Source organism: Onychomys torridus, chromosome 17 (genome assembly GCF_903995425.1).
Source record: "Onychomys torridus chromosome 17, mOncTor1.1, whole genome shotgun sequence".
Classification (NCBI taxonomy): Eukaryota; Metazoa; Chordata; class Mammalia; order Rodentia; family Cricetidae; genus Onychomys; species Onychomys torridus.
The window spans coordinates 62,908,308-62,933,518 of NC_050459.1; the positions used below are offsets into that span (position 1 = coordinate 62,908,308).

The window sequence follows — 25,211 nt, forward strand, 5'->3', positions numbered from 1 at the left end:
GCCGCTCTGTCCTGAGCTTCGCAAAGGTCTGTCTCCAGCATCAGGCAGAAGAGTAATTGGGGAAACGGAGGCCTGAGAACACGGCCACAGGGCCAGAGCGGGTCCACGGTGTGGAAGGGCGAGAACAGACAGCGGCTGAGCTTCGATGTGGACCAGGCACAGGACAAGGCTCCTCCCTGCTCTCCTTCGGCCGGACCACACGGGCCAAATTGATCCTCTCTCTGCTTTATGCCCCGGTCTGATCCTTGTAGGACTCACTATAATAGTCACCATTCTAGAAAACCTCCCCAATTCCCAGCAGAGGGCCTGGGGTGGGGTGGGGCGCCAGGGAAAAGTCGGGGGCGGGGCCCAGAGGAGAGCCTGGGGGCGGGGCTTCGGGGCGGGCCTGGGAGCCCAGGGAAAGTATAGGGCGGGTCTCAGAGAAAAGTCGGGGGAAGGGCTCAGGGGAGGGCCTGGGGCGGGACTCAGGTTCTGTATTTTATTCTGTAAATATTATTTGGGGATTTTTGTGTGTCAGAGCCTTGTACAGGCTAGGTGCATAACACCCGTTAAGACGCTCCTGGGAGCATGTGGCCGCCTTTGGGTTGCTTACTTTCTGTTTTGCAGGGAATGGAGCCCAGGCCAGGAGCATGCTCACCAGGGCTACCCGCAGAGATCTGTGGTTTGGAGACAGAGACAGCAGTGGGTGAGGAACAGGCTGGGGTGGGAACAGACTGGGGTGGGCTTGTCATCAGAGTCCCTGTGTGCTGGTCCTTTCTAGGAATGGAGACCCTACCCTAAGATCCACCCTGAACCCGTTGCTTGCCTGTCCTAACCTTCCCACGGAGCAGAAAACCCACACCCTCCCCATGGCTCCCAAAGCCTGTGTCACCACCTCCGGCCCATGGTGAGCTCCTGCCTCCCCAGCCCTCTGGCTCACTGTCTCCCAGCCTCACCAGCCTCCTCCAGGAAGCCCTCCCAGTCTCCCAGTGGCTGCCTCCTGTTGCCAGGTCACAGTCCCCTCCTTAAGGCATGCTTCTTTCCCTCCCTCCCTCCCTCCCTCCTTTCTTTCCTTTTTTCTTTCTTGGGCAGAGTCTCAAGAAAGCAGTGTACACCTGTTATCCCAGCACTTGAAAGACTGAGGCAGGAGCATTACCATGAGTTCCCAGACAGCCTGGGCTACACAGTGAGGTCATGTCCAAAAGAAAAGAGTTTAAGCCATATTCACACATCCTTTTTTTTGGGGAGGGGGGTTGTTGTTTGTTTGTTTGTTTTTCCGAGACAGGGTTTCTCTATCCTAGAACTCGCTCTGTAGACCAGGCTGGCCTTGAACTCACAGAGATCCTCCTGCCCCTGCCTCCAGAGTGCTGGGACTAAAAGCCTGGGCCACCACCGCCCGGCACAAACACCTTTAATCCCAACATTACAGAGGCAGAAGCATGTGGATCTCTGAGTTTGAGGCTAGCCTGGTCTACATAATGAGACCCTAATTCAAATTGTTTTATTTTTAATTTTAAGAATGTTTTGGGTTGGGGATTTAGCTCAGTGGTAGAGCACTTGCCTAGCAAGCGCAAGGCCCTGGGTTCAATCCTCAGCTCAAAAAAAAAAAAAAAAAAAAAAAGAATGTTTCAGTGTAGAAAATATGGGTCTTTGAGATGGCTTAGCAGGTAAAGAGACTTGCCACCAATCCTGATGATCTATCTGAGTTCAATCCCTGTACCCACATACTAAAAGGAGCAATTCCCCAGATGGCTGCGCTGTGGTATGGACACCCAAAGACACTAATGCAGGTGTGTTGTGAACACACACATAAGGTACACAAGCAAAATATCATTTAAAAGCTGAAGTAAAGGACAGGAAAGGTCTGTGGAGAAGGCTCAGTGGGGCAGGTGCTGGCACTGAGCCTGACGAGCTGAGCTGACTTCCATCCTGGGGCCCACACAGTGAAAGGAGAGAGCCAACTCACATAAGCCGTCCTCTGACCTCCACAGTGCACACCATGGCACCCCACGACCACACACTAACTCAATAAATGTAACTTTCTAAAGAGGCTGAGCATGGTAGCATAAGGCTCTATTCCCCCAGTGAAGCAGAGGCAGGCGAATGTTGGTGAATTTGAGGTCAGCCTGGTCTACACAGCAAGTTCAGGGCCAGCCAGGCCTACATAGGGAGAGCCTGTCTCAAAAATAAATAGATAATTAACTAACAGCCAAGGCTGTCCCGCAGCTCCCGGCCAGCCTGTGAGCCTCGTGGGGCTGCCTGCCCTTCTGAGCGCCACAGAAAACCCTCCCCTCCCCCGCTGGCTCTCTCAGACACCGGCTGCAGCCTGGGTGTGTCCCACACACTTCCCTCACCTTTCTTCTCTCCCTGCAGCCCCTCCCTGACTCCCACCCTCTGTCACTTCTCGTTCCCTGTTCCCAGCCTCCAGGAGGCTCGCAGCTCAGTGGACAGAGCCCCACCTAGCATGCATGCAGCCCTGGGCTCCGCCTGTAGCAAAGGAAGCATGAGCCCTCAGCTTGTGGTCCCAGCACTCAGGAAGTAGAGGCACAGGGGTCAGGAGGTCAAGGTCATCTTGGGTTACACTGAAAGTTTGAGACTAGCCTGTCTTAATGGGGGGGGGGGAAGTATGCACACACAAAAATGAACAATAAATCTAAAACAAATGAAGGGGATTCTGGAGAGATCACTCACTGGTTAAGAGCACTGGCTGTTCTTCTGTAGAACTGGATCTGTTCCCAGCACTAATATGGAGGCTCACAACCATCTGTAACTCCAGTTTCAGGAGATCTGATGCCCTCTCCTGGCCTCAGTAGGCACTGCACCCATATGGTACACAGACACATTCCAGCAGAACCCCTATATACATGAAATTAATTTGTTTATGAATGAAAACTATCTTGCATTCAGGTCGTGGGCTTGGTTCCCCGGAACCCTGGGTAGCCTCTCTGTACCCAAGTTTCCCCTGTGAGCTCATGTGAGGCAACTCGGATCCTTTCAGAACAGGGACTTAGGCCCTGCCTCCACCACTGAGCCCAGATCAATGCTGCTCACCTCACTCAGCAGGAAGGACAGTGCCGCGCTGCTCCGCCTCATGATGCAGGCTTCTCTAGATGAGGAAGGGGATAGTGAGACCCTGAGTGCCTGGCAGCCAGCTTCCCCCGGAGCCTAGAGCTACATCAGCAAGAGCAGCCGCCTGGAGAGATTGCTGCACACGTCTGGCCAGCCCGAGGGGCTAGAACCCTGCTGCCAGGTCAGCTGGGACATCCCTTCAGCTCCCAGCAGAACTCTGGTGCTTGGGGGGCTCCTGAGACCCCCCACCCCCCAAATGCAGGACCCTGTCACACTGACACAGACCTGGTATGTGACTGCTTCAGGAGCAGAAGATAACCCATTCCCAGCGGGGTCCGTTAACTCAGCACCAGACCCAGCTGAGCCCAGAGGCACCCTCAGGGTTGGAGGAGGGGGTGGGGCAGGGTGACTACAAGGGCCGGAAGGTGTGTGAGTGCCCATGTGTGACCAAGTGTGTGACCCTGTGTGTGAATGCAGGAACGTGGAGACAGAGTGGGGGGTAGTGGGGAATAGTGGTGCATGGCCAGGCAGAAGGCTTAATTGTTAATGTGTTTGCATGACACAGGACAGAAATAGCCTGATTGAGATGACATTACCTTGGTATTTTGGGGGCACCAATCAAGGTACCTCAAGGCTCTAGGAAAGCTATCCCACTGTGCTGTGCTGCTCCAGGCGGTTAATGATCTTCTCTGGTCAAATTTTACCCACAAGTTAGAGCTGCAGTCAGAAGTGGGGACCCCAGGGAGCTGGGGCTGGAAGAGGACTGTGGTCACTCTCGTCTGTGGCTCTGCAACAAGTTAATACTTCACCCTACCCTCCCACAGACTGGCCACAGGGCTCACCGCCTACTCCAGCGGTCATGACCTGCCTGGTGGGGGTGTTTTCCTCACTGACAAAGGACCTCACAGCAGCCAGGCAGACCCCCCACCACAGTGAAAGGGTGGGTCCTCTCAGTCACCCTCTGCTGGAGACACCAGTGGTGTCTCAGAAAAGCTGGCTATCTGGAGGGTCCCCAGCCACAAGCCTAAGCCACCGCAGGAGGGGATGGGCAGAGGATCTGAGGCAGCCTGACCATCTGCCCCCTGACCTTTGCCCAGGCCATTGGCACCTCCTGCCCCAAGAAGGTTTTGAGCCTTGCTGGAAAAATCCATCTCCTTCCCTTCACACCCATTTAGGCCTTGCCCTCTTCCATGTTCAACAAGTCCATGCCTCTCTGCCACAGGGCCTTTGTACGTATTGTGTGGCCTCTCCTGGCACAGGGTTTCTGCTCACACAGTGTGAGCTTCCTACAGTGATTTGGGTTTGTGGCTTTCCCCAGGTGCTTCCCATTAGGTTTGGGTCATCCTTAGAAAGTGGCCTCTGTCCTGCCAGGACACTGGGTCACACAAGCCCTTGGGGTGAGGAGGACGCCCTGCCTTCTGCCCCGTGGCTCCCTCTGAAGTGCACGCCCATCTCCAGCTGTCACTCCCGAGAGCAGACACAGGGTCACCAGTGACTCTGGCATAAGGTGTATAGGTGCTGAACTGTTCACATGAATCAGCTCAGGAAGCATCTATGCATACCAAGGACTTCATTTATTTAGTTTTTATTTATTCAATTTTTTATGTGTTTTGCCTGCAAGTATGTCTGTGTATCTGTCACCTGCAAGTCTCGTGACTGTAGAGGCCGAAAGGGGGCGTCAGATCCCGGGGAATTGGTGTCCCACATGGTTGTGAGCTGCCATGCGGATGCTGAGAACCAAACTCTGCTCTGGAAGAGCAAGCAGCCAGTGCTCTTAACTGCTGAGCCACCTCTCCAGCCCCCTCAATTATTTTCCTTTTTTAAGACAGAGTCTCATGTAGCCCAGGCTGGCTCAAACCCCCTATGTAGCCCAGGGTGGACTTGAACACCTGGTCCTCCTGTCTTTACCTCCCAAGTTCTGGGATGACAGGCATGCTCTATCACCCCTGGATTGACTTGATTTTTTGAGTTGAGTACTAGATGTGTGGGCCAAACTGGCCTGAAACTCCTGGGCTCAAGCCATTCTCCTGCCGCAGGCTTATCCCAGGTCAGCACAGCGGGACCTTCCCAGCAACTGTTTTCTCCAGGTGTCCCCCCCAACTCATCTCTAGGTCTCTGAGAGTCAGGATTGCAGGCGGTCTGCAAACGGCAGCCTCTGGCTCACACTGCCCTAGAAGAGGAACATGTACGGGTTAGCATTAAGCAGGGCTTTACCGCAGGGGAATGTCTAACGTGAAGACAGCTGCCCCAACCCCGAGGACACCCTTCTCACCATGGATACTGTATCCAGATTATGAAAAGCTGGCGCATCTCGGTTACAGCGTCTGACAGCAGTGAACACAGAACCAATGAGCAAGACAGACACAAGCAGACACACGGCAATCACCACGCCCGGGTTCCTGTGTGATGTGGGGATCCACAGGCTGCCTGCATCTGGGGAGAGGAAGGGGTCAGCCCTGGCCAGAGCCACGCCCCAGCCCCTCACTGGGATTCTAGGCGGGGTTCCACCCTGACCACGCCCCCGGCCCTCACTGGGATTCTAGGCGGGACTCCACCCTGACCACGCCCCCAGCCCCTCACTGGGGGTTCTAGGCGGGGCTCCACCCTGACCACGCCCCCGGCCCTCACTGGGATTCTAGGCGGGGCTCCACCCTGACCACGCCCCCAGCCCCTCACTGGGATTCTAGGCGGGGCTCCACCCTGACCACGCCCCCAACCCCTCACTGGGATTCTAGACAGGGCTCCACCCCTGACCACGCCCCCAGCCCCTCACTGGGGATTCTAGACAGGGCTCCACCCTGACCACGCCCCCGGCCCTCACTGGGATTCTAGGCGGGGCTCCACCCTGACCACGCCCCCAGCCCCTCACTGGGATTCTAGGCGGGGCTCCACCCTGACCACGCCCCCAGCCCCTCACTGGGGGTTCTAGGCGGGGCCCCACCCCTGAGCCACACTCCAGGGCCTATGTTGTTATTTTATAAGCAAGTATATAACTTCATGTGGATTTTTTTTTATTTGCTTTTCTTTGTTTTATATGGGACCCACCATGTGGCCCAGGTAATCCTCCTGCTACCTCCTCCTGGTATCAGGAATACAGCACTGGGCCCCTGCACACAGCTACAACTAGATAATGCAACCTGTCTTTCTTGCACATAACTCCTGTGTCCTCAGGAGCCAGCACACGCCAGCAAGTTAATAAGGGCACAACAGTAGGGTAAGGTGGCTTGTGGGTTGAAGCTGGCGCACACACCCACAGGGCTGTGTCGCCCCCTGCTGACTGGTACCAGAACTGCAGTCAGGTTCCAGCCGACACCCCCAATCCTTACTTACCCTGGCCAGGACTGGACACAGTGGGTGACCCTTGCAGAACCGAGCTCGTGGACTGGGACACGGTGCTCAGCTCAGAACCTGGAGAGCCGGAGCTGGGGAGAGAGGCTGTTTCCGGCTCTGGGGAGACTGAGCCTGGGTTTGCACCCGTGGAACTGGAGTCTGGAGTGGGGGATGTGAGGGATGTGGGGGAGGATGTGGGGGATGTGGGGGATGATGTGGGGGATGTGAGGACAGACGTTGGGTCTGGAGTTGAGAAGGAGGCAGACGTTGGCTCTGGAGTTGAGAAGGAGGCAGACGTTGGCTCTGGAGTTGAGAAGGAGGCAGACGTTGGCTCTGGAGTTGAGAAGGAGGCAGACGTTGGCTCTGGAGCTGAGGAGGAGGCAGGCGTTGGCTCTGGAGTTGAGAAGGAGGCAGATGTTGGCTCTGGAGCTGAGGAGGAGGCAGCTGCTACCATGCTCTCCCAGAACACTGTAAAAGCAACACCTGAATAAAAGATGGGTGTGTGCCTGTGAAGCTCGGGCAGTGAGCAGGAGGGAGATCTCAGCCCGGCCCAGCATGTCAAGGACTTGCTTTCTTACCTTTGGCTAAACAAGAGTGCTCTGAGCTGAGCTTTGCAAGCGCTCTGGACACCTAAGACAACCTTGTCTGACACTCAGATCTGGGCTAGAGTGCTACCTGTTACAACTCAGGGGCTGACTATCTGTCACACTTCACAGAAGAGGGAAACTGAATCTCAGAAAGGTTTTGTTTGTTTGTTTTTGTTTTTTGAGACAGGGTTTCTCTGTGTAGCTTTGCGCCTTTCCTGGATCTCACTCTGTAGCCCAGGCTGGCCTCGAACTCACAGAGATCCACCTGCCTCTGCCTCCCGAGTGCTGGGATTAAAGGCGTGCGCCACCACCGCCTGGCGAGTCTCAGAAAGTTGAAGCACTACTCAACTCTGCCCCCCCCCCCCCCGAGCAGGTACCACCCCTGTCCAGAGGTTTCTAGAGCCCTGAGAACCGGGGAGCCCTGAATTAGACTAAGGTTTGAACTCTGCCCCAAACGCTGGCCACATGCTCTATCATTGAGCCACACCCCAGCCTCTGCCAATCCCAGGATTCAGGTGTCTGAGTCACACACTGCCCCTTGGGGCTCCCTGGTTTCACGCCCCATCCCTAGAGGAGTTCAGAGGCTGTGGAAAAGTTCCTGGTCCACCTCCTGCCACGACTTCCTTCCCAGATCCCGGTGGCTCCAGCCAGGTGTGCGGAGCACAAGGTCACTCATTAGCTGCTTTGCCCCTCCCTTGTCCTTTCTGCACAGGGGTGAGTGCTCTGCTTCCTCCTAGCCTCACCCCACTCAGCAGATATGAGGAAAGAACATCTAGGTGCTGACCCTGTGCAGGGAGGGTATGCCCAGCCGCCCTCCCACACCTCAGTCTCCCAGGCCCTTCAGCAAAGGAATCTAGGAATGTGAGTCCACACTGAGAAATTTCTGGGGAGGTGGAGTTGGCTCAGCTACCATAGTGGACCCCAAGCCAAACCAGAACCTGGGAGTAAATAAAGGTTCTAGGTGAGCTGACGAGACAAGAGAGTCTTGAAAGACGAGCTGATGGCAAACACAGCCCTACTAAGAACGTGGCACTGAGTAGGTCCTCGTGAGTTACCGGAAACTTACAAAGGAGAGCAGAGCTGTTTCTGGCAGTGTGCCTGGCACTGGCTTTCCCTCGATCTCCAAGATGGAAGGCTGGAGGAGCCAAGCCGTGTCAGCCAGCCCTGAGGTGGTCATTCACAGGCTGCAGCCAGCCCGGGCTTCCAGGGATAAACGTGGACTTTGGGAACGGACCGTCCTCTACAATAAACTCAACTGTCCTCAGGAATGCACGGAGGGAACTGAGTCGGGCACCGCAAACTTCTCCACCCCTGGCCTTCCCACCATCAGGGAAGTGTGTGTGTGTGTGTGTGTGTGTGTGTGTGTGTATTGTGAGTGTGTGTGTGTGTGTGTTGTGAGTGTGTGTGCTGTGAGTGTGTGTGTATGTGTGTATTGTGAGTGTGTGTGAGTGTGTGTGTGTGTGTGTTGAGTGTGTGTGAGTGTGTGTGTATGTGTGTATTGAGTGTGTGTGAGTGTGTGTATTGTGAGTGTGTGTTGTGAGTGAGTGTGTATGTATGTGAGTGTGTATGTGTGTGTGAGAGTGTATGTGTGTGTGTGAGTGTGTATGTGTGTGTGAGAGTGTATATGTGTGTGTGTATGTGTGTGAGTGTGTATGTGTGCGAATGTGTATGTGTGAGTGTGTGTACTGTGTGTGTGTATGTGTGTGAGTGTGTGTGTGTGTCCTCTCCACTTTCTGGAGGGGCGGGCCGCGCTTGGAGCCTCTGAAGTGTCGGGGAGGTCGCTGGCCTCTGCCCCAGCTCGGGGCCTGGGGGTGGTACCACCCCTGCTGGTGTCTGGGAGGAAGGGGAGAGAAGGGTCTGAGCTCGGGGCCCCAGCCCCGCTGTCCCCCGGAGCCACGCCATTTCCCTCCTCCAGCTTACCTGAGAGTACCAGGACGGCAGAGGAGTCGCCGGGTCTCACTAGCAGCAGCAGGGCCAGCGCCAGCGGCAGCAGTCGGGAACCCGCCATGCCTGCGGACCGCGCAGGCTGCAGGTGCCGCCCGCTGCCGGCCCGCTGCCCGCCCGCCCGCGCGCGCCCCTGCCGGCGAGCGCGGGGAGCGCAGGGCGCCGGATTCCGTTCCCACGCTGCCCTGGGGACCCCGTGTGGCCGCTGGGGACACCCCTGTATGTCTGCCCCCGGCGGGGCCTCCGTCTCCCGTGGGCTCGCCCCACCCGCGGGTGCAGCTGGAACCTCCCAGCGGTTTTGGAAGGAGGTTCTCGCACACTCCAGCTCTCATTTTGTTGTTCATCTTTGGTTTGGAGATAAGGTCTCACCATGTAGCTCAGGCTGGCCAAAAACTCCTGGTGAGTCTCCTGCCTCAGCCACCCAATGCTGAGATGACAGATGCCACCACACCCAGCCAGACACAGATGTGTGTGCGCACGTGTGTGTGTGTGTGTGTGTGTGTGTGTGTATGAATGCTTGCTATGTGTATGTGTGTGTTTGTGTGCATGTGTGCTTTGTGTGTGTGTATGCATGTGTGTGTGTGTGTGTGCTTGGGGAAGTCAGAAGACAAATTGTGGTAGGTTTCTTCATTATGTGGGTCCCAATGAGCAAACACACAGGCCGAGGAGCAGGCACCTTTCCCAGCTGTGTCATCTCACAAGCCCCAGTTACTTCACGTCATTAGCCATGTGACACACAAGATTCCATGCCAGTGACCTGTGGTCCCTGAAAAATAAGGCTCTCCAACCCTGGCTACAGATCCCACATGGGCTGGAGCCACTGGGACTCACTACCTCTGGCGTGATCTAGACTTCCCCTTGTCTCCTAACTCAAGACATGACCAGAGACGGGCTGTAGTGCTCTTTATTCACGAGACCCATGGGACCACACGGCCACCATGGTGTCTCTGCCCACAGCCAGGGGCCTAGACGCCGGGCCAGTGCAAAGAGTAAGCTCTTGAGGTACGGCGTGAAGTGTCCCTGGAGATGGCCCACGGGCTTCCTGTTCCCAAGAGTGCATCCGTGGTGAGGCAGCTGCGGGTATAATGTCCCCTCCACGTGGCCTGGACCATCTTGGCTGCGGATTGTTGCTGGCTGATCTGGCGGCGGGTCCTGTAGCCCTTCCAGGCCGCCTGGATGAGGGTAGCTGCTCTGTGCTGCTGGCTGAGCAGGGGACACTGCCGGGGCACCGATGCCCAACAAGAGCCAGACTGGGCTGAGATGCCCTGGCCAAAGCCTTGCACCACGCGAGTAGACAGTGTGTGGCCACACACGTGGCAGGTGCGTGGCTGGGACCCCACAAGCATCACAACACTGGGCGGACTCTCTGCCCGGGGACCCAGGGCCTGGCAGAGGTTGCAGACATCGGGCTGGCAGGACAGAAAGCAGCGGTGCTCGGAGCTGTTCCTGGTGTCAGAGTTCCCCTGGGCTCTGCCACTGTGCCTTGGCCACAGGGTAGGGAGCAACACCTGGTGGGCCCGGGCCCGGCGAGTGCAGTAGCCACGCCAGGCAGCCTGGATGATGGTGGTGGCCCTGAGCAGCCTTGCCAAGTTCCGTCGCACACGGTAGCCACGCCATGTCGCTTGGATGATGGTGGCCCACTGATGCCACACCTTCACAGTGCGACGCACCAAATAACCACGTGCACATGCCTGGATGGTGATGATGGCCCGGACGACAACTTTCTCCATGGCACGCACGGATACCAGCAGCTCAGTCGAGGGCTTGTGGTCCAGCGTTGCCTCTGCCCCTGAGGGGTCCCATGGTCTGTGGCCCCTGCTGGGATGCCATGTACCTTGGGGTGGCCCAGCATGTGCTGTGGCTCTGACCGATACGTTGGGGACTTTGGAATTCCATGACTGGCCAGCAGCCGGGCTGGCATCCACAGGGCCCTGGGGTACAGTGGGGGATGGGGATATCTTATTATGGCCAGTTTTAGGGTGTATAACAAGATGGGGTGTGGTGGGGGCCTGGGAACTCCCATCAAGGCTTGTTTTAGGCATTGTGATATATTGAAGTCTGTGGCCATAAAGCATGGGGGGGACTCTCTGGGGACCCTCTTCAAAACTAGTTTTAGGAACTGTGACATGCTGATGTTCGTGGCTGTGAGGTGCAGTGGGGATTTGGGAGCTCCCAGCATATCCAGTCCCAGGGCTGGTGACATACTGAACATTTTGGTCCTGGGTTGTGGTGGGGACCAGGGGTCTTCCATCATAGCTAACTCCAGGTCCTATGACACAAGGTGGCCCCTGGCTTGGGTGTGTGGTGAGGGTCAGCATTGTTCTTGGCTGGCCAGTGTGTCTGGTGTCGTGGGCAGCCTCATCAAGAAGGGGTGTCTGGGAGCCATTTGGTGATGACTCATGGGCCAGACACACCCCTTGAACTCCTGAGGCTGCTTTCTGTCCCCTCCCATCTCCCAAGTGGATGATGGGAGTGACGCCCACCATGGGTGCACCTGAGGACCACTTGTAACTGTCCGATGAGACCTGAGACATCTTCTTCAGTGGACTACTGAAAGGTAGCAGTCTGTCCATGGAACCTTCTAGAAGTTCTGAGACAAGGCTACCACGAATGGAGCGGTAGGAATTTTTAGCAGTGAGGGGTTCTCGGTGGTTAATCTTGGTGTGTTTCTGAGGTTCTCCCATTTGGGAGAAGCTGGAAGCCCTATTTTTAGTTAGAGGTGCTGAATCAGTCCCCACCGAGCTCTGGAGAATGATGGGGTTTCCTGTGCCGACCTCTGACCCTGGAGGCAGCTTGGCTGTCCCATCAGTGTTGGCACTCAGCCCCATGACTGCATTAGAAGCTGGAGATTGGCTTGAACTGTCAGCCACGGGGGCCGCCTGCAGGCTTGGGGTCCCGGAAGCAGGGCAGAGGCTGGGGGGGGCACTGCTGCTTTCTGAGGATAAAGGCTGAACAGGGGTGATGCTATTGGCTGTGGGGTGCTCACCTAGACTTGGGGCCTGTACAGGGACAAGGGTGATACCTCTGGCTCGGCTGGAAGCCTCCTCTGCCAACAAGGCCACTCGGTCTCTGAGAATATTTTCAGCTGCAAGGGTCTCATGCTCATGACACTCACCTCCCGTGGCACCAAGGCCCGTCCACGAGATGACTTCGAGACCTTCAGATCTGACAGGGTCTATGCCAGGCTCCAGTGTTGAGGGCACTGTGCTGTGGCTTTGTCTCGGCTTCAGCAAGGTGGGATTATCAACGCCGACAAGCTTTGTCAGCCCAGGGTCTGGACTAAACTGAGAGGAGCTTGACAAAAGCGTAGGCAAACGTTGCTGGTCCTGGGACACTCTCTGGACTGCTGGGGCTGGCGAGTGGGCACTGGCCAGGCTGGTGACATGGGGTGCCAGGAAGGAGACCCGGGAGTGCTCCCCAGCCTGTGCTGCCTGATAGGGACGTGGACTGATTCCTACCAGCATGGACCCTGGAGCCACGCTACTTGCCACAGTGCCCAGAGGCATACTTGGAACTGTCCCACTGGCCACAAAACCCAAGCGTGGGCCTAGGGAATGGGAGCTCAGCAAGGATGCCACAGCTGGCCTCAGCTTCTCCCTCCCACCATCGATCTCTTGAGGGTGACAGGAGGCCATACCGCTGGCCACAGAACATCGAGGGAGGCTGAGGGCCATGTCACTGGCCACAGAATCTTGGTGGGAGCTCTGAACCTCACCACTAACCACTGATTCTGGAGGTAGGTTCTGGGCCTTGACACCTACTATGGACTCTGTGGGGACACTCTGGGCCACACCATCCACCATGGACTCTGGGGGGACACTCTGGGCCACACTATCCACCATGGACTCTGGGGGGACACTCTGAGCCACGCCATCCACCATGGACCCTGGGGGGACACTCTGAGCCACGCCATCCACTATGGACTCTGGGGGGACACTCTGAGCCACGCCATCCACCATGGACCCTGGGGGGACACTCTGAGCCACGCCATCCACTATGGACTCTGGGGAGACACTCTGAGCCACGCCATCCACCATGGACTCTGGGGAGACACTCTGAGCCACGCCATCCACCATGGACTCTGGGGAGACACTCTGAGCCACGCCATCCACCATGGACTCTGGGGAGACACTCTGAGCCACGCCATCCACCATGGACTCTTGGGGGACACTCTGAGCCACGCCATCCACCATGGACTCTTGGGGGACACTCTGAGCCACGCCATCCACCATGGACTCTTGGGGGACACTCTTTCCTACACCCCTGACCACAGATCCTTGAAAAAGGTTGAGATTCTCGATTTCAACCACAGGGTTGGGGACCAGTACCCAGGGCACTTCTCCGTTTACAGAATCCTGGGCCAAACTCCCACCTCCAGCACCCACTGCTGCATCTGGAATGACCATACCCGCATATCGGCAACTGGGTGGGACCATAGTGGCCATAGAGAGGAGCTGGGAGTCTAATGTGACAGGAAGAGGGGCACAGGTCTGGGGGAAGCTGGTGCCAAGCTGGTTTGGGAAGAATTCAGATGGGACCTGCATACTGGGCATCACAGCTGGGCATGGGCCCTGGCCCACACCTGTAGTCACAACAGCCTGTTCTCGAGTCCAGGGGGCATCTGCTGGCAAGGCCCAGGCAGCCGTGGAGGGTGGATTGTCCCCCTGGCACATACTTAGGAATAGTCTAGTAGCCACAGGCCCCTGGGACATCCCTGGAGCTATGCCTCTGAACCAAGTCTGACATGGGACATTGGCCCCTAAGGTCAAGCCACCACCTTCTGCAGGTGCCATGGGCTGAGCTACGGGCCCTGGGGGCCCCTTGTTGGCCTGTGTCAGCTCAGAGTAGACAGTGGGGTCCTGAGGGCTGGGCTGGCTCCTGGTGCCTGTCGTGCATCTGTTCCCTGGGCTGCCACCGACTCCTAGAGACGGCTGGCCTAGCCTACTCATGGCACACGGACAGGACCCACCTAGGTTGAGCATGTAGGGCTGGCTCTGAGCTGTACCGCTGACCTTGTGAGCATGCTGCTGTGGGTCCAAGGCTGGCTTGCTGACCCCTCGACCCACACCACACACCACAGTGGGCGGCAACAGGCTCAGGGTGCCCAAGGTGGCCACAGATGCCTGGGCAAGATTAGAGCAGACCCTGGGAGCCAGAAGTGGGGATCTCAGACTGGGGGACAGGGGCACCTGGAGCACTCCAGGGACCACACCATTGGCTATGGTTGGCTGATGGAGGCTTGGGGGTGCCCTGTTGGCCACAGATGCATGGGCCAGAGTTGGGGACATAACCCCGACCACAAAGGGCTGGGCTAGGCTTGGTGGCATGCTGTGGGACATGGGTGATTGCACAAAGTTTGAGGTTACAATCGTGGCCATACAAGGTTGGGTGAAATCTGACGGCATGCTGTAAGGCACAAATGGTGGAGAAAAGTTTGAGGACACCCCAGTGGCTACAGATGTCTGAACTGAGTCTGGATGCCCTGTACCATGTGGGGACATGGAAGAGGAGCCAGGTGGTGGCCAGCTGTGCACAGGTGACTGAGTGGCCCTGGGAGCTACGTGGGTAGTGGTACACAGCTGGGGCTGGCTTGAAGCTACCCCAGTGCTCACGGCCTGGTTGCCTAAGGCCACCACATTAGTACCAGAGGTCTGGGTAAAGTTTGAGGGTACCTCAGAGGCCATATGTGGCTGGGTATAGATTGGGGACCCTCTATAGTACAGAAATGGCTGACTAAAATTTGTAGGTAACCCATAATACATCAATGGTTCCATCGGTGTTGGGGATACCACAGTATCCATAGATGGCTGGGCCACCGTTGGGAATACCCTAGTGGCCACAGATGGATGGGCCAGGCTTGGGGCTACCCCAGTGTCCATGGATGGCTGGGTCAGGCTTGGGGACACAGTACTGGACCCTGCTGCAGGCTGAGATGAGATTGGACACAGCCCTGTGGCCTCTAATGGTTGACTTAGGCATGGTGATACCTCCCTGGCTTTAGGTGCCTGGCCAGGGACTGAGGCTCTCCCATCAGCCAGTATGTCCTGGGGCAAGGTAGGGTCCAGCCGAGTGACCCCATTTAGCTGCAGGTCTCCAGTGTGGAGCTGATGACTCCTCCTATGCCAGGGTGCAGTGGTGTCCTGGGACAGTCCCTCTGTTAGGTCTCCAGTACTGTAGTCAGACCCACTATCCGAGTCCCAGGGAATATTCACAGCCAGGCTGGTGCTATGGAAGAGGAGGGGCCCAAGATCCAGGGGTGGCCGTTGGAACTGGGGGACCGTGTGCTGAGAACCAGCTGGCCATATTCTTTTCAGCTGCCCCTGGGGCCTGTGCCTCACCTCCCTGGACTCTTTCAACACTGGCTGGGAGTCCTGCAAGTCACCCTCCCTGCAACCTTCCAGAACTTCTGAAGGCGTCAGGCTGGATGATGTGGAGGCGCTGGCTGAGGTGCCGCTCTGCAAGGGGCTGTGAGAGCCCCTGTTCTGGCTATGGACAGCAGAAGCCCTGGGATAGCTCTTGGCTAACACGACCTTTGGGTGTTGCGGGAAGGTGGCTAGTAACTCATCCAGAAGGGACATGTGGTGGCCAGTGGCCTGACCCTGGGGATGGGATGGGGTCAAGGGTACTTGGGGATGCCTCTTCTGTTTGGGGGTGGATGTACTGGAGACATTTTGCAGCTTAGGATTTAGGTACGCTGATGATGATGACTGGCCACTGTGTTGTTCATCCACTATATTCCTCACTACGGTGACTATTTCCTTATCGGCCAGTCTGTGACCCAACGGCAGCACCTGCCTAACATTCTGCTTCAGTGATGGGCTTCGACTCTTGACTACGGAAGAGCAATGGCCACAGGGAGACATCTTGTGTGCCCCCAGGTTCGGACACTGACACACACTGCCCTGGCAGGTGGTGGGTTGCTGGGACACAGGGTGCTTCCCACCACCCATGCCACTCGAATGTTTGCTGGCCTCCATGTTGCCCTCTCGGGATGACGCCCATGGGTGGGGCACCCTGCTGGCCAGGGGTTGCTGGTGGGAGCTCGGGGCTGTGCTGCTGGTCACCGATGGCTGGGTACTGCTTGGGCCCACACCATTGGCAACAAGTGGCTGCCACGGACAGGGAGGTGGCTGATGGGAAGATCGCTTGGGGACATGGGGACCCTCACCACATGCCATGGGGTCGAAATCCAATGGCTTCAGGTACAGACCAGGACAGAGTCCTGAACCCCTCTCCCAGGACAGTGTGGAGACGATGAGTGGGGGACACTGGTAAGTGCTGGTAACCACCCCTCCAGAAAAGGAGCCTATGGAGGACTCTGGCAAGCAGGGTGGCCCCTCCAAGGCGGCCCCATCCCCTTTACCCCACAGGATCCCATCAGGCCGTCCCCAGGGCAAGCCCTTCCCTGGTAGCCTGACCTTGCTACAGCATGCTCGTACGGGACCCAGCGCAGGTCCCCATGCCACCGACAGGCTCCCGCTGCAAGTCACCTCCACTGGGGCAGGTGCCGTGGTCATCCGGCTTCCCACCATTTTCGAGGTGGCCTTGGGGAGGAAGGCGCCTGTTCTCTGGGCCATCTGGGCCAAGGACTGAGTGAAAACAGCACCCAGCTCACCCTGGCACAGAGCCTGGCTGAGTGTGGCCCTCTCGTCTTCTGTCAAGACCTTGCACAGGACCTCAGCCAGCTTGCCCTGTGTGGCTTTGCTGAGTTCTGGACGCAGCTCACCACGGGACAGGGCTCGGGACAAGGTGATGCCCAGTTCACCCCATGACAACGCCTTCATCAATGCCATTCCCAGCATGCCTTGAGGCAGGGCCTTGACCACAGAGGGCCCTAATACTTCCCGGGACAGAGCCTGGCTCAGCGCTGTCCTTACTTCCCCCTGAGAAAGTGTCTTGGCCAGGAGTGTCCGCAGGTCCTCAGGGGAGCCCAGCATGGCCACCAGGTCTGCACACAGGGACGCAATGGACGCTGCCAGGTCTTCATGGCAGGGCACTGCCTGGCTGGGCACAGGGGGTGGCGGTGGAGTCTGTGCCTGTCCACTGTCACCCCAGGATTCCGCATTGCATACAGGGTGACCAGTGGGAGTGAGCAGAGGTACCAGCATGCCTTGGATATCTGTAGCCACTGAGCGTGGGTTCTGCGAGGCCTTGTTTTGTGCATGGCTATGGAGCTGGGGCTGGGTCATGTTCCTGTCATCTGGCTTGGCACGGGGTCCGGTGTTAAGTGTCCCAAAATGTTGCCAGAACTGGACAGGTGCCTTGGTCGTGCCTAGGAGCGGCTGCGACTGAGTCTTGCTAGCAAGGTCAGTGGCAGGGGGGGCAGCCAAGAGGCACTTGACCGTTTCGGAGGCCAGCTGGGCCTGAGGCTGGGTCTTCGCCAACCCCATGGGCAGATGGGCCTGGGATGGAACCTTGGCCAGACATGTGATGAGATGCGCCAGGGATGGGGCCTTGCTGAGTTTAGTGGGTGGACAGACCTGGCATGTGGCCTTGGGTTTGGTGTTCATGGTCTTCAAAGGCTCAGCAGGTAGACGCAGCTGCGGTGAGCTTTTGGTCGGGTGAGAGACCATGTGGTGCTGGGTGAGTGGACATGTGTTTGGGTGTCCTTCAGGACGGACAAAGGTCATCCCCAGAGAGCGTGCTTTCGGCGAGGCTGTGGCTGAACATGACGCAGCCGGATGAGCTCTTGACACAGATCTGGTCTGTTCACTAGCAGGTTGGAGCTGGGCTGTGAGTGACATCAGGTTTGTGGCCAGTGGCGAGGAGGACAGGGTGGCAGAGGGGCCTACAGGTGGACGTCGTCCCTCAAGGAGGCCCGTGGCCAGCCCGGACATCGTGTGGGACTGTGACACAGCTTTTGACACCGGTGAGGATGGCGGGGCTCGGGGATGGCTAGTGGGTGGCTGGACTTGAGAGGAGGCCTTGGTCAGGGGGGCAGCCAGCTGGGCCTGGGACAGGGTCACAGTCATCTCTTCAGGCATGTACACCCTGGAGTGGACCTTCACAACCTCCGCCTTCTGCTGGATCTGAGTCAGAGGCTTGCTCCTATCCTGTGTCACTTTTGTCCACGACAGAGCCCGGCCGACAATGGCCGCATTAGTCTTGGGAGCTGCGTCCTTCTTGGGCACCCTCGGGGGCCCAGGCTTCATCTTTTCTGCTTCCAATGGAGACTTGGCTGGAAGTTTAGGAGCCACAATGTCTAGGTGTCCATGGGGTCCACACCTGCCCTTCTCCTCACCCACGTATGACTGAGAGGCCACCTTGACCACAGCGGTGGTCTGCTTGGTGCTCACGGTGACCTTGCCATTTTGGCTGTTCAGGTGGACCTGGGATGGGGTGTTGGGAATGCCAGCAACCACTGGAGTTTGGGGTGAACCCCTGGGACTTGAGGCTGCCACTGTAGGAACCAGACACAGGGTCCTGAGCACAGCAGCCACAGAACGTATCTGAGCTGGAGTCTTGGTTATCATCGCCGCTAGGCGAGTCTGAGGTGAGGACTTGACTGTGGAGCTCGCCTGAGTGGAGGTTTTGGACGAAGTTGATGCTGCACATGTCTGAGGTTGGCTTCTGGTCACTGGACGCATCTGGGGTGAAGTCTTTGCCATCGTGGGACCAAGGCCAGTCTGTAGTGGGCACTTACTGATGGGAACCCTCGGGCGTGGTGAGGCCTTGATTGTGGAGGTCACAGCACACCCTGGGGGCTGTATCCTGGCCGTGGGGACCACAGGCCGCATATGCGGTACGGTGCTAGAGACTGAGGGGTTAGGCCGCACGTGAGCCATGGGCCTGGTCACCTGGGAAGCCGGGCAGGTCACTGGTTGCATCTTCATGACTGTTGCTGGGGATGTGGGGCACGACTGCAGCACACTCTTCGGTGCCGTGGCCACTGTGGCTGGGGACTTTGGGGCAGAAGCCACCGGACACACCTTGGTAGGGGTCTTGTTGACTGGATAGGTATATGGTGGGGCCTTAGGGACACATGCTTCAGTGTGGACATGGGTCTGGGTCTTCATGGATCCATGGATGGCCTGGACGTATCTCCCCGCTGCTGCTGACTCTGGGGTCCCCAGTCTGATGGTCTTGGAAGCCACATGCCTGCTCTTCACACTGTCCCCTTCCAAGTGTCTGATGAGACAGGAGCTCCTGACGGTCTTGGTCAACATGCAGGGTGGATACTTGGGACCTGTGGGTCTGCCAGTCACAGTCTGCTGTGGCAGGAGGCCACCCCTGTAGACTCTGCTGATACAGGGGCCTGGGGCTGCTGTGGTGTGTGAAGGGACCAGGTTGTCGTTGGACGGGAACTGAGTCTCCTTGCTCACCATGACTGGCGGCTGGTCCTCCGGGGCATGAAAGCGCACCTGCTGTGGAGGGTGATAGGGGATGTCACTCTCCTCTTCCCTCTTGGCTTTCTTTAAGGTCAGCTTGTTGGAACGCATCAACCGGCGTGTGCTGAAGCGACGCCAGGCCTCCTGGATGGCCTTGGCCGCTGTCATCTGCGAGATAAGCTTCTGGCGCAGCCGGTAACCCTTCCAGTTGGCTTGGATGACAGTGGCTGCCCTCGAGACCATCATGTCCATTTCGTCCACCAGGATGTTCCTGAAGGCCTGACTCTCCACCACAGCCCGAAGGCGGGGCACCTGCTGGGACGGCGGCGGTGCCGCTGGCTCCTTGGGTGGGCAAGACTCACTCTGGGTCTGAGGAGATGGCTTGGCTGCTTTCTCTTGATGAACAGAGGTTTGCTGGGGCTGGGAGAGGCAGGGCCCACTCGGTGACGCCAGGTGTGGGAGCTGGAGTGGGGTTACCGGCTGCATCGCTGCCATCCCTGCGCTGGGTGGCAGAGCCTGGGGGATGACAGGATGGGGTTTGATGGGTAGGGGCATGGACAGACAGACAGGTGGGTCGGTGGAGAGTGGGTGCACAGTGGAAGGGTAATAGAAGGAAGGATGGGTGAGCAGCTGGGGTGATGGTGACACACGGGGTGACACACGGGGGTGACACACGGGGGGTCCCTGTGAGGGGAAGACGGAAGAGCTTACAGTCCAGAGATCTCTGGTTTCTGCAGGACAACATGTGCAGAGTGGGGACAAAACCCAGCAGCCCTCGGCCCTGTTACGTGTAGCTGACTGCTCTTCAGGGCAGGCCCAAACATCTCCTTACCTTGGAAGGTCATAGAGTTGGAAAAGGAGCAGAAGGTGTAATCTTGGAAGTCAGCCTGTAAGAGGAGGCTGTCTTCAGTTCTTCATTCCAAGAAATGTGCACTGCAGCGCTCTGGGCTGGTTCTGTTAGAAATACCATCGGGATGGGGAATATGGACTCAGGCCATGGGAGGATGGAGCAGGAAGGGGGGAGGGGACCATGGGTGATAGAAGAGGAGGCGGGTTTGGGGGTGCCTGGGGAGGATGGGAAATGTACCTGGACATTTATATATCAAAGATTAGGAGGGTCCAAGGACACAGGTGGGGTTGGGGGAGGGGCCCATGTCTTTGTTGTCTAGAAGGGTGAGGGCCACACGTCCAGGGCACACACACTCAGCCAGAAGTGTCGTCTACAGCAGCGAGATGGCTCAGCGTGGGAGTAACTGGCTAAGCTGGACCCAAGTTCAACCCCCAGAACCTCCAGAGTGCGGGGAGGTAAGCGGCTCCTGCAAGTTATCTTCTGCGTCTGCATGTACTCCTGGCACACGCACCCCCACCCCCACACACACAAATTAATACTCATCAGTTTAAAAGAATTAGGTCAGGGGCTGGAGGGATGGCTCAGTGGTTAACAGCACTTGTGGCTCTTGTAGATGACTTGGGTTTCAGCTCCCAGCACCTGCATGACAATTCACAACTATCTGAAACTCCAGTCTCAGCAGCTATGACGCCTTCTGGCCTCAACAGGCACCAGACACACGCATGGTACACAGACATACATGCAGGTAAAGCACCTATACACATAAAAAGGGAAAACAGAACAACAATAAAAAACTAGACTAAGCCGGGCATTGGTGGCACACGCCTGTAATCCCAGCACTCGGGAGGCGGAGGCAGGCAGATCTCTGTGAGTTCGAGGCCAGCCTGGTCTACAGAGTGAGTTCCAGGAAAGGCGCAAAGCTACACAAAGAAACCCTGTCTCGAAAAACCAAACCAAAACAAAACAAACAAAACAAAAAGAAACCCAAAACAACAATCTAGACTAGTCCTGGGAAGCACACCCTAATCCACAACCAGGAGGCCTGGGCTACAGAATACGGCCCTGTCTACAGAGATAAATGATAGTCAAATGACCCTAATTTAATTTTACTACCAAATATGCATTTTTTTTTTTTTTTGGTTTGTTGAGACAGGGTTTCTCCGTGTAGTTTTGGTGCTTGTCTTGGATCTGCACCACATGGCTAAAATGTATTTATTTTTATTTTATGTGCATTGGTGCTTTGCCTGCATGTATGTTTGTGTAATGTCAGATCTTGGAGTTATAGACAGTTGTGAGACACCATGTGGGTGCTGAGAATTGAACCTGGGTCCTCTGGAAGAATAGTAAGTGCTCTTAACCACTGAGCCCTCTCTCCAGCCCTCCAAATATGCACTTAAAACACAAAGACTTGGACATGTTGAATGTAACTAAGTAGAGACAAATACACCAGGCAAAGGGCTGAGAGTTCTCAGGTTGTCATGGCTGTGTCCTCAGAAGAGACACAATCAGAAGATAAAGGACAACAGACACACCCACACCTGTAGCAGGAATCTTAACAGGTCTTATTAACAAAATCAAACCTGAGGCCAGTTATTGGGGTGAATGCTGGAAGATCAGAGAAGCAGAACAAGCCACAGCTACCTCACCTCACCAGTTCCTCAGCTGATCCTGTTTCCTCAGACTGGAAGTCTCTGAGTCCTCATTCAAATGGATCTCAGTTGAACTGCTGCTCCAAAGCCTAAAAGCTTAACCAGCCAAAAGCTTCTAGTTTCTGGTCTTCACACCTTATATACCTCTCTGCTTTCTGCCATCACTTCCTGGGATTAAAGGTTCACTTTCTAGGGTTAAAGGCGGGAGTCACCAAGCTTGGCTGTATCCTTGAACAGATGGATTTCTGCCTCTGGAATGCTAGGATTAAAGGCGTGTGCTATCACTGCCTATCCTCATGTTTAATATTGTGGCTGTTCTATCTCTGACCCCAGATAAGTTTATTAGGGTGCACAATATTTTAGGCAACACAATACCATCATACACACCTGACAGCAAAACCCAGTAGCACTGAAGACACAAGCAACCTGATCCATAGTCACAGCTGGAGATTGTCTAACTCATTTTCCTTTGTGACACAGGTGTCTCTGTGTGGCCCTGACTGTCCTGGAACTCGCTCTGTAGCCCAGGCTGGCCTCAAACTCACAGAGACCCGCCTGCCCCTGCCTCCCAAGTGCTGGGATTAAAGGTGTGCGCCACCACCACCTGGCTGGCTATAATCTTTTTAAAATATTGTTTTATATGTGTATCTGTGAGTGTACGTGTGTGACGTGTGTGCATGCTTCAGTTACAGGCATGTGCACTTGCTCAGGCTGTTCTCTGGGCACTGGGATCCAAGCTGGTTTTCATGACTGAGGAGCACTTGCTCTTAACAAGAGCCATCCCCACATACCACTCTGTTGTCTTTAGTTTTTACAATTTATTTCAAGTATATGAATGTTTTCTCTGTGTGTATGTCTGTGCATTATGTGTATGCAATGCCCGTGGATGCCAGAGAGCATTGGATCCCCAGGGTGGGAGTTAGCAGTGACTGTGAACCCCTATGGGGATGCTTGGAATCAAAGTGGATTCTCCAGGAAAGCAGTCAGTGCTCTTTGGTCCCAAGTTCTCTCTCCAGCCCGTTTTATCATCTGATTTCATTAAAAATTATTTTTAGTGTTATTTATATATGTATCTGGATAGTTTATGTCAACTTGACCCAAGCTTGAGTCATCAGAGAGGCGGGGGGCCTCAACTGAGAAAATGTCCCATGAGGTCAGTCTGTGGGCATTTTCTTAATTAGTGATTGATGGCGGAGTGGGGACACACCTGGGCTGGTGGTCCTGGGAGCTGTAAGCAAGCCATGGGAAGCAGTGAGCAGCACCCTCCATGGCCTCTGCATCAGCTCTGCCTCCAGGCTCCCGCCCTGCGTGAGTTCCTATCCTGACTTCCTTTGATGATGAACAGAGATGTGGAAGCCTAAGCCAAATAGACCTTTCCTTCCCCATTTGCTTTGGGCGTGGTGTTTTATCTCAGCATAGAAACACTAAGACGATGCTCTGTGCACACAGGTGCCCTTGGAAGGCTGAAGAGAGCCCCTGGAGCTGATGTCACGGCAGTGTGAGCCACCTGCTGTGGGTGCTGGGAACAGCAGACTGAGCCCCATGTGCTCTCCCATGAGCACCACCATGCCAGCTGCAGAGGGGGCTTTAAAAGGTCTCTTCATGATTATTAGGACAGACAGACAGGGCTAGGGAACAGCAGAGTTCCAGCACCATGCCCACCACACAAGCACCTGATCTCATCAGAACATGTGTAAATATTGGGTGTGTGGAGGCAAGCTGATCTCTGTGAGTCTGAGGCCAGCCTGGGCCACAGAGCAAGTTCAAAGACAGCCCTGTCTCAAAAAACAAACAGGTGTTGAGGCTTATGTTTATAACCCAGTGCTGTGAGGCACAGGCAGGGTCCCAAGGGCTCTCTGGCCACCCTGCCTTGATGACTCAGTGAGCCACGGGCCAGTGAAACAGTAAGTTATAGCACATGCCTTTGATCCTTGAACTGGGGAGGCAGAGGCAGGCAGCTTCCTGTGAGTTCGAGGCCAGCCTGACTGCTGACATAACGGTACCCTGTCTGGAGAAAGCAAGAGAAAAGAAACCGAGTCAAAAAACTGGGGTTACCTGTCCACGGTCACTACAGGGTCCACAGCAGAACCTGGCTCACTGAGCCCAGTCAGCAAGGGTGACCACCAGCCCTCCCCTTCGGGACAGGTTCCAGGGGTGTCCTCAGTCCTGGAGTGGTCACGGTGCCCCCCAGGCCCTCAAGACACCCCTGGCTTCAACACTGAGCCAGCATGGGGTCAGCAACTGAGCCCCCATTCTGTGCCCTCTGCAACCCAAACTGCCCTCTTTATCCAAACGAACACTCATCTGTGGGAGACACCTGTGACACCCCCAGCATGCTGGGAGGGGCTGTCAGCAGGCTCACAATCAGTCACTGTCACAGCCGGTGACAGGCATGCCACTGCCCAGGGAAATGGGATCAGACTCTGAGAACTGGGGAGCAGGAGCTAGCATGTGGACTGGTGCTTAGGTAGCAGACCCGTGATGAATGTGAGAGTTACATGTTCCATCTCTAGCACCCCATAAAATCAGGTATGTGGGTATCTGAGGCAGGAGGATTGTTGTCAGTTCCAGGACAGATTGGGCTACAAAGCTGGGTATTGGTGGTAATGCATGATTGTCAGCCTAGCACACAGGAGGTGGAGGCAGGAGAATAAAAAACTCATGCTCATACTCACCTCATGAGTTTGAGGCTAGCCTGAGCTACACGAGACCCTATTTAAAAACAAAAACAACAACAAATAAAACCTCCATTCGCTGGGCAGTAGTGGCGTATGCCTTTAATCCCAGCACTCGGGAGGCAGAGCCAGACAGATCTCTGTGAGTTCGAGGCCAGCCTGGTCTCTAAAGCGAGTTCCAGGAAAGGCACAAAGCTACAGAGAAACCCTGCCTCGAAAAACAAAACAAAACAAAACAAAAACCAACCAACCAACCAACAAAAAACCCTCCATTTGACCCAAGAGCTGGTAAGAGTGCAGAAGGAGGAAGTTGGGAACAGGACTGCCGGGTTGAAGGAATGGAGGGCACCTTGGCAGGCTGGGGACAGTTGTGAGCCTATCTGAGAGCCAGTGTTTCCCTGTTAGTACACAGGGCAAGCACATCTCAGCTCACCAGGGTTGGTGCCCAAGAGACAAAGTACCATCAAGGCTGGGGGACCCCAAAATGCCTCTGAGGGGCTGAGCTACCACAGCCCAGAGGACCCAGACGTCCTTGGCAAGAGCAGGTGACAGATGAGTGGCACCCCACCAACCCACTCACCTGTCCCCAGAGCTGAAGCCACCAGCCCCACTGGCCAGCCTCGGGACCCTGGTACCCAAATGTCTTTATGACTCATGGCTGAGTTCCGACCAATCCCCAGCAGAGTGGAGGGGAGAGGGTTCTAGAACACGGAATTGCACCCCTGGCAGGTACAGGAGGGTCTGAGCTGTCATGGTGGCTATAACCTATACCAAAACTTAGGGCTCTGAGCACACAGGTG

General features: G+C 56.1%; 2 protein-coding genes across 2 annotated transcripts; both read right to left on the reverse strand.

Moving 5' to 3' along the window:
- Positions 1–4,949: 4,949 nt before the first annotated feature.
- LOC118597630 (proline-rich receptor-like protein kinase PERK2) lies at positions 4,950–8,973 on the reverse strand. The gene is made up of 5 exons (XM_036209232.1): positions 8,886–8,973; positions 6,795–6,861; positions 6,379–6,626; positions 5,321–5,481; positions 4,950–5,218 (listed from the first exon to the last, which is right to left on the reverse strand). Exons 1-5 carry the CDS (start codon positions 8,971–8,973, stop codon positions 5,171–5,173), a joined length of 612 nt encoding a protein of 203 aa, XP_036065125.1. The 3' UTR covers positions 4,950–5,170.
- Positions 8,974–9,874: 901 nt separating this feature from the next.
- On the reverse strand, positions 9,875–19,732 carry Iqcn (IQ motif containing N). Its single transcript, XM_036209347.1, has 3 exons — positions 17,312–19,732; positions 16,328–17,272; positions 9,875–10,840 (listed from the first exon to the last, which is right to left on the reverse strand). Exons 1-3 carry the CDS (start codon positions 19,730–19,732, stop codon positions 9,875–9,877), a joined length of 4,332 nt encoding a protein of 1,443 aa, XP_036065240.1.
- Positions 19,733–25,211: the final 5,479 nt, after the last annotated feature.